At 30.9% G+C, this 15,027-nt stretch overlaps 1 protein-coding gene and 1 long non-coding RNA gene across 4 annotated transcripts; both read left to right on the top strand.

Annotated features, from left to right (window-relative positions):
- Nucleotides 1-2,195: 2,195 nt before the first annotated feature.
- On the top strand, nt 2,196-7,600 carry LOC117915868 (pentatricopeptide repeat-containing protein At2g22410, mitochondrial). Of its 2 annotated transcripts, none has more exons than XM_034831605.1 (5): nt 2,196-4,306; nt 5,198-5,367; nt 5,483-5,731; nt 5,827-6,098; nt 6,364-7,600. In XM_034831605.1, the coding sequence occupies exon 1, from the start codon at nt 2,238-2,240 to the stop codon at nt 4,296-4,298; it is 2,061 nt and encodes a 686-aa protein (XP_034687496.1). In that variant the 5' UTR covers nt 2,196-2,237; the 3' UTR covers nt 4,299-4,306; nt 5,198-5,367; nt 5,483-5,731; nt 5,827-6,098; nt 6,364-7,600. The 2 variants fall into 2 exon arrangements, with proteins under 2 accessions (XP_034687496.1, XP_034687495.1); XM_034831604.1 differs by lacking the exon at nt 6,364-7,600 and adding an exon at nt 6,268-6,362.
- Nucleotides 7,601-12,336: 4,736 nt separating this feature from the next.
- On the top strand, nt 12,337-14,354 carry LOC117915903. Of its 2 annotated transcripts, none has more exons than XR_004651474.1 (4): nt 12,337-12,465; nt 13,370-13,440; nt 13,532-13,686; nt 13,949-14,352. It is a non-coding gene; the product is annotated as an uncharacterized LOC117915903 (long non-coding RNA). The 2 variants fall into 2 exon arrangements; XR_004651475.1 differs by lacking the exon at nt 12,337-12,465 and adding an exon at nt 12,526-12,707 and having other exon boundaries at nt 13,949-14,354.
- The last annotated feature ends 673 nt before the right edge of the window (nt 14,355-15,027 follow it).

The following is a 15,027-nucleotide window of genomic DNA, read 5'->3' as shown; positions in this document are numbered from 1 at the left end:
CATATAAACACAAACGTTATGTTTTATGAGATTGTAGGGTAAAACAAATGGATGCCCCTCATAAGGTCAAACAAAACCCTATACCGGGTTATGGATTAACTCTGATACCATTTGTAATGACCTACATCTAATTATGTAGATATTATTTGTTCTAAGTTTAAAAGGCCTTCATGACTTTAAAACGTGTCAGAAACTTTTTTCTCATATTTGATGTCGGATATCAAAATATATATATATATATATATATTGTTTGCTTTGCATCTAAAGGGTCTTTACAACTTTAAAACATGTTAAGAACTTTATCTCATATATGATGTGGTATTATATATAAAATTATGTATTACATTTGAATTGGATTTTTAAATGGAGGTGCATTGTCAGAGCATATCAATATTTTGAGTACAAATTACTAAGGGGCCGTGAAACTTTGATGTCACTTCAATTAACCATAATAAGAGTCCATTTTCTCTTCTTTAAAATAAAACATTATGAATTTAATTTAAAATTAATTAAAACTATGTATTACATTTGAATTGGAATTTTAAATGAAGTGCATTGCTAGAACATATCAATATTTGGAGTACAAATTATTAAGAGGCAGTAAAACCCACATGTCACTTCAATTAATCATAATAAGAGTCTATTTTGATAGTGATTTTAAGAAACGTTTTTACATTTTTAACACTTGAAAATTTTTATCGTTTAAATATTAGAAAAATTAGAAACATTTTTTAGAATCGCTATTAAACACACTCTAAGTCAAATGAAGTATAGCCAAATCCCACCCATCAAACTCTTATTGGTTTCAATAGATTACATTAGGCCGTTTGGAAAAGAAAATGTAGGAATGCCAGCAGTAGAGCTAGGGTTTCAAATACTAAACCTGGTTTATATGAGCTCACCTAAGCTTAATAGGATATCTTTGGATCAATAACCTCTCATGAGTCCTGACCAAGCCTTTGCATATTTTCTTGGAATCCATACAACAAAAAACAAAAGAGATAGGTCAAAGCCATTGCAGCAACCAATTGCACGGTTTGCACCCTTAACCGCTATCCCATAACCTTTTGTTTTAATGGTGGAGATTTAATCTCAACATCTAACAGTTCTCCTTAAATGTTGGGCACAACACTAGGTGATGTTGTGGGACTTGGGGCTTCTATAGTAACAAAGTGTATTTTTAATGGTGTGGTATCTCATAACCTTCATTTTGATGGTGGAGATTTAATCATCTACAATTTTGGTAGGTATTTGAAAGATACCATGAATGATGTCATATATACATTTTCAAGTCTCATTATTCGTATCCTAATTTCATTTGTTTATATTTCCCTTTAACAATTTAGATCTCATTATATATATTTAATGGTTTAGATTTATAGTTTGATAGGTATCACATAAATAGATTTGGTGTGAAATCAAATTTATTCCTTATATTATGTATACTAAAGAAACATAGGGTGTTGAAGGTCTTTGACATGATGCATATTTTTTTAATTTTCCCATTCATATGGCAAGATAATAAGATATCAACTCCACATTAGTGGTAGGATATATACATGGTTTTAAAAATAGGATTAGATCGGTTGGTTCAACTGTCGGTCAGTCACGATTCAGGTCAATTGAACCGGACAGTAGTTGGACCGGAATTGGATCAATTGAACTTCGATTGACGAACTGGATGGTTCCCTCCAAACCGTTTGGTTAAACCATTTTTTTTTTCCAGCAACCCATCTTGTGTGACTGCCACCTCTCATTATCGCCGACCATTGGTTGGTTGAACGTCGCTCCCCTGTTGGCAAAACGCACCCCTCATTGGAAACCACCCCTTGTTGGAAAACCCAATCCCCACACCACTACCACCGCAACCATCACACCGCCACAACCTCTCTTAATTTGAAATTAATTTTCTGATTTTCAAATAAATTTTAACCCCTCTTTCCCAAGTTTTATTTATTTTTTAATTTATGATTTTAATTTTAATTTCTAATTTGAAATTAATTTTCTGATTTTTAAATAAAATTTTAATTTTTAAATAATATATAACTTATCATTATTATTTTTATTTTAAAATTTAATAATTTATAAATTATATATTTATGATGTTATCAGTTTGATCACGATTAAACTGTCGGTCCGACAAGTGAATCGCCATCCAAAGCTTACTTTCCCATCAACTATAAATAATAAAGCTTTTTCCCGCCTGAATACAGGCGCAAAGAGAAGGAAAAACACTGATGTTTATTCTCTTTCTCAATCGCCTCGGATCCCTACGTTGGATTCAAAAGCCTTCACTTCCTTCTTCACGACACATTCACACTCGCTCTCTCTCACCCCACAAAGAAAACCCCATAAATTGGAACACAAACCACTCTTTTGTTCTCTCAAATCCTTTCCTCTCTCTTCTGGAAAAATGCAAATCCATCTCCCAGCTGAAGCAAATCCAGTCCCAAATGGTCCTAACAGGGCTAATCGAAGATGGGTTTGCCTCCAGTAGGTTGATCGCTTTTTGTGCTATCTCAGAATGGCGAGATCTTGATTACTGTACTAACATTTTGTTTAATACCCGAAACCCTAATACGTTTTCTTGGAATGTGGCTATTAGAGGGTTTTTGGACAGCGAGAACCCGCGAGAAGCTGTTGTATTGTATAAGAGAGTGTTGCAATGTGATGGGACTAAGCCTGATAATTACACCTACCCTTTGTTGTTTAAGGCTTGTGCGAGGTTGTCGTTGATTCGGATGGGAAGTGAGATTCTTGGGCATGTGTTGCATTTGGGTTTTGATTCGGATATATTTGTATCTAATGCGGTGATTCACTTGTTGGTGTCGTGTGGGGATCTAGACGGTGCACGGAAAATGTTTGATAAAAGTTGTGTAAGGGATTTGGTTTCTTGGAATTCAATGATAAATGGGTATGTTCGGAGAGGGTGGGCGTATGAGGCATTAAATTTTTATAGGGAAATGAAGGTGGAGGGAATTAAGCCAGATGAGGTTACAATGATTGGGGTTGTTTCCTCATGTGCCCAGTTGGAGGATTTGGATCTTGGAAGAGAGTCACATTGTTATATTGAAGAAAATGGATTGAAACTTACAGTTCCACTTGCTAATGCGCTTATGGACATGTACATGAAGTGTGGGAATTTAGAGTCAGCACGAAAGTTATTTGATAGCATGACAAACAAAACCATGGTCTCGTGGACTACAATGGTTGTGGGCTATGCCAAGTCTGGCCTTCTGGATATGGCACGGAAGCTTTTTGATGAGATGCCGGACAAAGATGTGGTACCTTGGAATGCCATGATTGGTGGTTATGTTCATGCCAACCGTGGTAAGGAGGCTTTGGCTTTGTTTAATGAAATGCAAGCCATGAATATAAATCCTGATGAGGTAACCATGGTTAGCTGCTTAAGTGCATGCTCACAACTTGGAGCTCTTGATGTTGGAATATGGATTCACCATTATATTGAAAAACATGAACTTTCTCTAAATGTGGCATTGGGGACTGCCCTAATTGACATGTATGCCAAATGTGGGAAGATCACTAAGGCTATTCAGGTTTTCCAAGAGCTTCCTGGAAGAAACTCTTTGACTTGGACAGCCATTATTAGTGGTTTAGCCCTTCATGGGAATGCACATGGTGCCATAGCTTACTTCTCGGAGATGATTGATAATAGTGTGATGCCAGATGAGGTCACCTTCCTTGGCTTATTATCAGCTTGTTGTCATGGAGGTTTGGTTGAAGAGGGTCGTAAGTATTTTTCTCAAATGAGCTCCAAATTTAATCTTTCCCCCAAGCTTAAACACTATTCTTGCATGGTGGATCTTCTAGGAAGGGCTGGTCTTTTGGAGGAGGCAGAAGAACTGATTAAGAGTATGCCAATAGAGGCAGATGCTGTTGTGTGGGGTGCACTGTTTTTTGCTTGTCGAATTCATGGGAATGTTTTGATGGGAGAACGAGCAGCTTCTAAACTTCTTCAAATGGATCCTCATGACAGTGGAATTTATGTTTTGCTTGCAAATATGTATGGAGAAGCAGAAATGTGGAAGGAGGCTGGGAAGGTGAGGAAGCTGATGAGGCAGAGAGGAGTGGAGAAGACTCCTGGTTGTAGTTCAATTGAGGTGAATGGTATTGTTTATGAGTTCATTGTTAGAGACAAATCACACCCTCAATCTGAACAGATCTACGAATGTTTGATTCAGTTAACAAGACAGTTGGAGCTTGTTGAGTGTACTCCGGTTTTTCCTATATTTGGAGATAACTTTCTCTTTGGCTCTGACTTCGGCAGATGCATTTGAATTTGCAGGTTAGTTGCATCCTCCCTCCCTCTCTCTTCCTCAGATAATATATATGCTTTGGGATTGATCAACTGTTATCAATCAATAATTTATGAATCGGCATACCTTTTCTCTCTTTATTTCATTTGAATATTCTTTTTGGAAACATACTATGTTACTTTAGTCGTTCTTAGTCATTTATTCTGTCAGAAAACATCCATATTCTCTTTTACATATATCCACTTGTGGTCCTTGATTGCAATTTTGTTTATTGGTTGGTCATGCTGAGATATCAACTTCGAATTATCCTTGTCTGAAAATTGGATTTCCAGTTAAAATATTGTTACAAACTTACATCATGCGATTAATTTTATTTATGTGTTTGGGTTTTACACATTGTCTCCCATATTACAGATGATTGATCAACATCTGGGACTACTTTTTGTTTCCTTTCTTCCTGCCCCAAATTGCTGGACAATGTCAAGCTAGGTTAATTATAACATCACACACTGTTACGTATCCATAACATGCTGGTGTATCAGAATTAGGCAGTTTGTTGATGGTAGGGGCCTTTTATAGGAAGGATAGTGCTCAATATCCTTATGATAGACCTATATCAGGTGGTTATGACTGTGATTGAGTTTGGTATGTGAGAACTATTAGGTCTTGAGTATTTCTTGATATCAATAAAATAATATGGGATACAATTAGGAATATTATGCCATGTCACTGGGTACCTTTTGCCATACGAACTGTGAAGCTGTTCTTTAATTTGTTCTGTTGACATAATTGTATGATGTTCTCTATCATTCTAGAGTGGCTTAATTTGACTGGAAAATTGTGGCAGCAATCTGTTTAGGCCTTTCTGAATATGTTTTGTTCCCATATTTTCTTTGATCAACTTTGTGCAACATCTGCAGGGTTTCAATGGCAAGACATGATAGCTTATTCATTTTCACACCCGAGTGTCATCCAGAGGTATCTGGCAGATGCATCTTAGTTTCTGCCTTTCCCTGGATGTTTAACCTCGCAGCTGCTGCTGCTGTGACTGCTAAAAGCCCGCCCTCCATATAAGGGACTTTGCATATAGGTATTATTTATTGCTCCAATACAGAATAGAATTGCAGTACTCCATAACACAGTCATCCTGAACTACCCGTGAGCTGTTATTGGTTGTCTTAACTGCTTCACCTGTTTTTGTCTAGACCTCTTTGGAGAAAGGCTTTGTTAGCCCTGCCTTTGGGTTTCTTATGGCTGGAGTTTCTATCATGGTGTTCAAACGGCTGCAGCTCTGATTGAGGATATGAAGCTTTCATTCCACAGCCAGGATGAGATGTGCCTTGAAGCATGCGATAGAATTGGAAATCGTTTAAACTGAACTAACTAAATGCAAAGGGGTTTTTCCGATGTCTGTAGTCAACATGGATAATTTTATCTTTTGACACTCCACTCAGGTTCATTCTTCTATTTCCAGTAATCCATTACAGATTCTTGTTCCTTGTTTACTTCCATGAAGTGTATGCTCATTAATCTCTGAATTCTTTTCCAGGCCATAAATATCGAAGTTAAGAGGTGGGTCAATTTAAAAACGACTGCAGCTTTGGATGGCTAATGGAAATTATTTTCTGTTAAGTTGATATTAGTTGGTGGTACTGCTACCCCAATCTTTATTCATACCTGGACTGTATGTGCACATCCATCTGGTAGACAATGCAGAGGCTGCAGAGGAGGGAGGAGAGAGGCAATCCTAGCACTGGATTTTTTCTAGATTTCTTCAACATCGTCTAAAGATAAATAATGCCTCTTAACGATATCTTCTAGGTATGTTTCACCATTGATTTCTTCATCATCTATGCCTTCTTCTTCCCTCCAACACTAGCACTGGATTTTATTTTATTTAATTGGTTTCTAGATTTTAAGAGATCTTTTGTTTTCTAAAGCATAATTCTTATGTTCTTTCTCATTCTTGTTTATAATTCTTTTTTACCAGATTTTATGTAGATGTGAGTAGTTGGGGGTAAGGTTAGCTTAAGTTCCAACTCATGATTGAACTAAGGATGACTCCTCTTGGAAAATATTCATCTAGGACCACCTTCGAATATGAAGATAAGAGACGATGATCATGTGACACTTAAACAACTAAGTATCCTCAAATTTGGAAAGTTACACAAGACTTTTCAGCTTGTGAAGATCGTCTTGTTCAAGTAAGATCACCCCTATTTATAGGCGCCATGGACTTTTCTTTTTCTAAAATTTTCGTAAGTGTTTCTAATGCTTTATAATGTTCCTACTACTCTCTGCATTTGTAGATCAAATGCTTTAATGTCAGAGAAGTTATCCCAAATGAGGCTTTAATAACATTATATAAGCAAACTGTTTTATCTATGCTTCTTTTTGATATTTCTAAATTGTTGAATCAATACATTTCTTGACAACAATGTCTTATTCTTTGTAAATTATGTTTTTCCATGGCACTCAGATTGGCCAAACTAAGTACAAAAGCTTTTCCTTGTTTGGGTAACTTCTTGCTTTTGGCTTTTTTAGGAAGTTACAAGCTAAATAAAAAATCATGATTTGAAAGGTGTAATCTTGGAGTTGTGAAAGTTTCGTCGCACATGAAACAAATTACTCCTATCCTGTGTCTGTCAAGAAGGGACATCACAAGAAGAAACATTGTCTTCCCTTCCTTCTTAAGCTCTTTAAAGCCAAATAAGAGCTCAATCAGGTACAAAAACTCTTTTTTAAGTTCAACAAAATGTTGCTTCTTGTAAAAGTTCTATTTCGACTCATGTGAAAAGATTTTTCATGTTTAATAAAACTTTTACAATACTAATAATAACTATTAAAAATTATGACTTCGATTTATCTTCATTTTCATCTTCTAGCTTAAAACAAAAAATTGAAAGAAAGCGTTTTTACCATAATCACTCCCGAACCTCGCTATAATAGCGATTTGTTGAGGGGGTCTTCCTTTGAGAATCGGTTGTTATTTCATTATACTAACAAATTTACAAAGAAAGATTTCAAGGTGGGGTGGGGGAAAAAGGGCCAAGCCATTAGAAGAGGGGCAACACTTGATGCCCTGTTTGGCATGTCTATATGAGCGTGAGCGTGATGAATAGAATACAAAGAAGAATATAATCATTTTCAGTTGCTTGCACGCTAGGTCTCCTCTTCACTCCCTTCCTACCCTTTTCCACCCCTTTGGAGCCTACCACTCCTAGTATCATTCCCTTCTTTCCCATGTTTTGCCTTTTGATTCATCATTATCTATTGGGTCCACCAATTGTAATGCATCAATCAATGACATGGGTTATCCGTGTATTTTGGTCTTATTGCTTTGTAACTTTGATTCCATTATTTATACTTTCTAATGAAGATATAAAGTTTGATTGACATTTGGTTGATTTGTTGAACTTTTCTTATTTATCTAACTATTACAATCATCGATTATAATATTTTCTTAGACGTGTTTGTAGATATAAAAATTTTTAGTGAACTAAATTATTACTAAATTGATCTTTAAAATTATGACTCTTTAACTCAACAAAATTTGAACTTAACAAGTGATGAGTCGTACATATCGAACATGTGACATGTAACTCAAAAGGTGACATGTGACGAAATTTTAAAGATTATAAAATTAAATCTTCAAAAATAAAATAAGAAAATTGAAGTTAAAAAAGAATTAAAAATAAATATTATTTTATCAACGAATTTCTTACATAAAGAAAACAAATTACTAAAATTAAAGAACCAAATTATTTGAATTATGTATTCAAATCTCGAGTATTTCAAATATAATTTCCCACTTCACATATAAATGACAGTGACTTCCTTGGATGAAGAGGAATAGAAAAACAACTTACATATAAAAAATCAGACTTCATAGTGAAAAAAAAGTTCCTCTCAATCTCGCATATTTTCTTTCTATAGTTTTTCTCATTTTGCAAGACTTTATCAAATTTCTATAATTAATTTTGATTTAAAATTGGAAGTTGTTTTAGACTTTTAGTATAAGTAACTTAAAACCCTTTTAATCATTATATTCATGTCCCAATAAAACTTTGAAAAAATAATATGAATGTTGCAATTATTCAAGAGGCCAGAAAGGCCAGAGCTTGAATTATGGGATTTGCCTAAGTCAATCATTTGGCTTTTGTACTCACTCCATTGGTATTAATTGTCATAAGCTTACCAGGAAAGTTGATTAAATAAAGATTTTTTTCAAAATATTTGATATGGTATAAATAATTTTCATTTTTATAAATATTTATAAATATATTTGTTAAAAAAAGGGGGGGAATTGCAAAAACATTTTCTACCGATACTAACCCTAATTATTGGAAATTCTAATAATTTTACATCACATAGAAGAGGATCTAATTGTACTTTGCAAGTGGGTGCTGACACCATTCCCACAAAGCCTTCTACTTTTTGAGAAAGATGATTTCAATGTGAATCTGATGCCCTAAATAAAGGGCTTTCAATCAACCTTTCCAAAAAATGAATTGGTTCCCACCCAAATTTAAAAACTATATAAATATAAAAAAATTAAATAATTTAGAGGACCGACACTTTGCTTAGAAAATAGTTTGAAAATTGCTCTCTAATATTTTGTAAAACGAAATTTTGTTTGAACCGGACATGTTTTTTTCACCTATTTTTTATTTTTATTTTTATACTTTAAAAATAAATTTTTATATTCGATATTTTATTTTTCATTATTCTACATATTTATGTAATTATTTTATAAAATAGTTTTCAAAAAAAATAATAAATATGATCTAAAAACACCTTTAAGAATATAAAATATAAAATAGTTTTTAGTTATGAAATATTTTTTTTATTATTTTGTTTTGGAGAACAGAAAACTTTTCTCCAAATACTTGCCAAACAAGCCCTTGGGGTTGTTTTGGTTTCTTCCATGGAAAATTTTCATGTGCAATGCAATTATAAATAAATAAATAAAGAGAGTGATGGTATTAAAGTTCTTGGCTTTATTTATTTTATTGAGAAGATATGACCCCACAGAGGAGTATTTGTTTTTGTTTTAATAAATGAGAATGCATGGGTATGGGGATTTGATTCTTAACAAACCTCAACTGACACCAACCTCCACCCTTTTGAGTGAGTCAGATGGTTTTGGTGATCTCTCCTCAACCATCTCCATCCATCTCCCATGTTCCACCATCAACCATTATATATTAATAATAATAATAATAATTTCTTAAAAAAAAGAAGAAGGGAGATTTGGAGCTATTAAAAACTTATATATAATAAATTGAGAGTGATTTTAAGAACTATTTTTTTTTTTAATATTTATAGTAATTTTGTTGTAAAAGTACGATGGTGTTTATTTATTTATACTTAAATTATAAATAGAAATTAAAATTAAATAATAGTTAATAGTATTAAGTATTAAATGGTTTGTTTTTATAATATTTTATTTTTATTAATTATTAAAAAATAAAGAAAAATCGATATATTATTTTTGAATTTAGAAAAAGTAAAATATTTTGATTTTTTTTATTCAAAAAAAAAATTATAATAGCTTATGAAAAAAAAATAAAAAGACTGACATTAAAGTATACAAACAAATTATTTTCAATAAAAAAACTAAAAAAACAAATACCTTATTTTTTTTTCAACATATTTAATATTTATTTATTTAATAAGGATTAAAAGGTGGGCAGGTATGAGGCAGTGAGTGAATAGATGAATGAGCAGTGTCACCTAGTGTGGGTGGCTCACCCACTGGCTGGGTCGTGGGTGATAGGTGAACCTGCTCACCAAAGGACTCCATACTCCACTTCTACCCAGCCCTTTATTTATTTTTGTTTTTAAGAATTTAGTAGCAAAAAAAATATACAATAGTGAAAACTGTTGGATATATTTCATTTATTTATTTATTTTTTACTTTTTTTCAGTGATTTATAAAAATAGTGTGTTTGAAAAGTTGTTTTTAAAAATAATTTTTCTATTTTGATTTTATTTAAAATTAATTCAATGTATATATTTTGATTCAAGTCTTATTAAAAATGAAAATAGTTTTTAGTGAAATATGAATAATAATATTATAATAAAATCATAAATTATAATTTTTTTATAAAAAATATTTTATTATAGTATATGATGGAAAAATATGGATATTAACATTGTTTGTAAAAGTATAGTTGATATTTTTGGTTAAAAGTGAATAATGATAATTTTAAAATAATATTTTTATTTAAAATGATTTCTAAAATAAATAAAGTTTACTTTTTAAATATATAAACGAGTCAATTTTTTTAATTTTATTTTATTATATGCATATATTTTGATTATAAATACAATATTCTAAAAAGTTTTGATTTAATATATAAGGATATATATATTTTTTTAATTTCAAATTATTCTTAAAATTTATAAGATTTATTAAACAATTTAAATTATTCATTATTTCTCATTTAATTTAGAATATATAATGTAAAAATTTGAAATATACAAAAAATTGAAAAATACAGTTATGTGTATAAGAGAAATGGACTCGTGATGTATCAATTTTGATTTATTATTTTTTGTAGTGATTAAATATATTTTTTGAATTCTAAATTATTTTTAAAATGATTAAATTTATTAATAAATTCAAAACAAAGTGTTATTTGATTTGAAGTTTGTTTTTCTAATAAGAAAAACTTATAAAATTATAATTACGTATAGAAAAAACTTATAAAAAATAATTATATGTAGAAATATAAGTCAATTTTTATTTATAAATTTCTCGTATTAATCTGTCATTATTTGAGTTCAAGTTTTAATTGATTTGAAGTTTATTTGTTTAGTGAAAAAATTTACAAATATATGATTTATACATTAAAAAAAACCTATGAATTTTGGTCAACTTTCTAATGTTATTAATTTATAACATTTTAATACTAATTATATTCGTTTTTGAGTTTCAAAATATTCTTTTAAAATAATAAATTATATATATCAAGTATAGTTTAATTTGAAATTTAGTTGCTTAATGGAAAATTTTAAAGAAGTTAAAGAAAATTTAAAACAATACCTATAATTCAAAGAAATATCATATTTGAAGTAATTTGTAGAAAAGATTTTCGATATTGGAATCAGAGAAACAAAATAATGATATCATGTTTAATTTCATTTGTTTTTTATGTTTTTTTTATTTCTCAATCTTTTCATTTTATTTTTAAAAATCAATGAAAATAATTGTTCCTTGTTTTATAAAGAGCATTGTTGATTGCATGTGGTTTTTAAAAACAAGAACTAGAGAAGGAGTAAATAGTACTATGAATTTTTTAAAAACAATTTTGTATTTTAAAAATAGAAAATTGCTTTTGTTTTTTTATCACATGACCAAACAAAATCTTATGGACTATTTGATAATGTTTTCTATGTTTGTTTTTAATTTCTTTTAAGCTAAAGATTTGTTTTTTCAGTATTTTATAAAAATAAGGGTGTTTAGAAAATTGTTTTTAAAAATAAAAAAAATAAAAACTTGTTTGAATAAATTATTTTTAAAAATAATTTTATTTATTTATTTTGATTTAGTAAAAATATTGTAAATTTAATTATATTTTAAAAAATAAATAGTTTTTCATAAAAAATGAATAATAATATTATAATAAAAAATTATAAATTAATTTTTCATAAAAAAAATTATTTTAATATATGTTAAGAAAATATGATATTAACATTTTTGAAATAGCATAATTATTATTATTTAAATGAATAATAATAATAATAATAATAATAATAATAATAATAATAATAATAATAATAATAATTTAAAAATAATAATTTTTAATAGCATTTTATTTGAAATGAATATTGAGTCATTTTTTTTTATATAAATTTTAAAAATAATTTTTTTTTTAAATTATTTTCTATTAAAAGAAAATGACAATGATAATTTTTTTTAAAAAATTTTATCAAATATTAGAATCCTTTGCCGACGGTTAAGGGAAGAAGTGTTTCACTGTAGCCGCGAAGCACTGGAAAATTGCCCTTGTAACGGAGTTCGCGTGTCTCTGAAACCACTGCATAAAGGCGCCACACACCCACGACACACTGTAGAGAGAGAAAGTAGAGGGAGAGAGAAAATGCGAGAAAGTGAGGGAAAGTAGAGAGCCAAACAAACAACGGGAATCCATTCTCATGCACTCCTCCAAAAGCGATCAATGTCGGTTCTTTATTTCCAAAGAATCATGCTCTTTATCTCATAAGAATTGTTTTTTTTTTTTTTTAATTGCGTTTCTATTCATTTTCGAATCTTTCTTTTTTTATCTAATCTTGATCGATCGATCGATTCGATTCATTCGTTTCCATTAGATTCGATTGATTGTTTTGTTTTCCTGAGAACATTTGGCTTTGAAATCTCGCAAAAACGACGTGTTCTGATTGAGAGCTTTATGATGTGATGAGGTATTTGGTAGTTTGTTTCGTTTGTTTGGTTGCCGAGAAAATTGAGGGAAAAAGGAGAGAGAACAGAATGCTGAATTGTGATGTTTTGGTTTTTCTAGGAAAATTAAAGTGTAATGTCAATTAAGGCAAAGCAGAAATCCAGTCAGTTTCGAAATGACAGTTTCCTTCTCCTTTTCTACATTTTCTAGGCAACCAAATGAAGCATTTTAGGTTGCCGCGCGGTGACTGTTGGGGAATCATGAGAAATTTGATCGAAATTTGCGGAGATTTGTAAAATGCGGTGTTATGCCATTGTTACCGAGAGAATTTTTTTTTCCTTAGCTCTTGTTTGCTTCAACAGAAATTGGTTCCGAAATTTTTTGCTGAGGCTTCGTTAAATTCAGAAGGGGAATATCTCCGCCAAAGTTTATACGAGAAAAAAAAATCATCAAATCTCCCTAGGAACTGATTTCTGTGAAAATCTAATATATGCATTACTTTTTGACGGTGGAAAATTTAAAACAATTGGATTTAACTATTTAGTTTGAGTTTTCTAATTTTTATTTTTGACAGAGGATATGTAGTCTTTTGTAGCTATGTTGTGAGAATGTGAATGTGGAAACACTGTTGATTTCTTTGTCTAAATTGAATTATAATCAGAAGCTTTTGTAATTTGGTTGTAGGCATTGCAGAAAGATTAGATAACTAATCAGGGAGTAGTGCTTCTCCACCTCTGATTTTCTGAGAAATCAAGGTATTAATGATCAGTTATATATTTTGCATGGTTTTGGTGCCTTTGCAGTAGCATAATTTTGTTTGTTTTTTGCGCCAATATATTTTGACAGAAGATTTGTTCAAGATGAGCTGGAATCCACAGATGGATGCTCATTACATGAACACTAGCTATCCTTATAGTACAGTCGGAAGTTTTATGGATTATTTTGAAGGTCTTGCTTATGAACATGTGAATTTCATCTTTGCCACTGCTTCACACGGTCAGGTATTTTATTTCCTAATTCCAAATGATTCAAATTGGTGGGGATTGTTTCTTTGTGTTAGTGTTCTATTTTTAACGTATGTTCTTGCATGTGCGATGTGTCTATTTGTTCATATTAATTTCCTATACTCTAAATTTAAAGCAGTTATCTGCATTTTATTTATCTGTATATTACTGAAACTTTCTGAGTGTTATATGAAGAGCATTGCTCATATTAAATTAGTATTTTTTTGTAAAATTGATTTCCCTTCCTATTTTTGTGCAGGAGAGTCCATATGCATCATCCATGAATACGAGTTTATACAAATTTGGGTTATCTGAAACAGGGAGTACTTCTTATTATGATTATGATCAGGCTTATGTGGTAAATGATCACATTCCGGGAATTAGTGAATATAGAAGAACTCCAGAAAACACTTCAGCCATTACCACGGACCAGATTCCAACAGTAAATACACAATGTGAAGGAAATACAAACACTACTACTACACATGCTACTCCAGTAGAATGTAAGTTTATTGCTGGGCTTATTCTAATTTTTTCTTCCAAACAAGAGTCTTAATAGTTTTCTTTTTATGGGTGAATGGTTTGGTTGGAATGTTGGAATTTGTGGTTTGAAAGAATTTGATGATATTGTTTGGGTACTTGATAAAAAAAATTAATAAATGAGATATAGTTTTGTAAAATTTTATTTCCCTTTCAAAAATTTAATTAATATTACTTGTGTGGCCTAAAAATATTTTTAAATGATATTTTAGATGCGATAAATGAGAAAATAGATAGGATTTCAAATGAGATAGAAAATTGATAGTGAAAGGAGGGAAAACAAAAAACAAAACAAGAAGTCTCATGGGAGTAGATTTCTGCAAGCCTACAACTGAAGGGTTGAAGTACAAACTGGATCTCATTTCAAACTCAGAACCAATATACCGAAAGGGGAAGAGAGAGATGAATGAAAGATGCTTAGGGTCTCGTGCCCTTCATCATCAAACATGTTCTCAGGTAGTCAGGGTTTTTAGTTATTTTTTCAAAAGATCATAGAAAACATCTTTAGAAGAAATTATTATAAATTTTTATTATTTTTTATTTTACATGTCTAGTTATAGGACATGAATTTCTTCCTGCTGGCAGCATAGTTCATTTGCTGCAAGAACTAAGAGAGCACTTTAGCTGGTTGCATTCATCAACATTAGAAATATTAAAGTTGGTGTTCATCGTTACCACTTGGTTATCTGCAGTGTAATAAAAAGATGCCTCGGAACTTTTGGAACTGTTATGTATTCTTGGAAATAATAAAATGAATTTGCTGAGGTTGCCAATGTTGCAGTTCACTTTTTCTGCCGA

This window comes from Vitis riparia, chromosome 6 (genome assembly GCF_004353265.1).
Source record: "Vitis riparia cultivar Riparia Gloire de Montpellier isolate 1030 chromosome 6, EGFV_Vit.rip_1.0, whole genome shotgun sequence".
Classification (NCBI taxonomy): domain Eukaryota; kingdom Viridiplantae; phylum Streptophyta; class Magnoliopsida; order Vitales; family Vitaceae; genus Vitis; species Vitis riparia.
The sequence above is the reverse complement of the archived record's forward strand: the minus strand, read 5'-3'. Positions and strand labels throughout refer to the sequence as shown.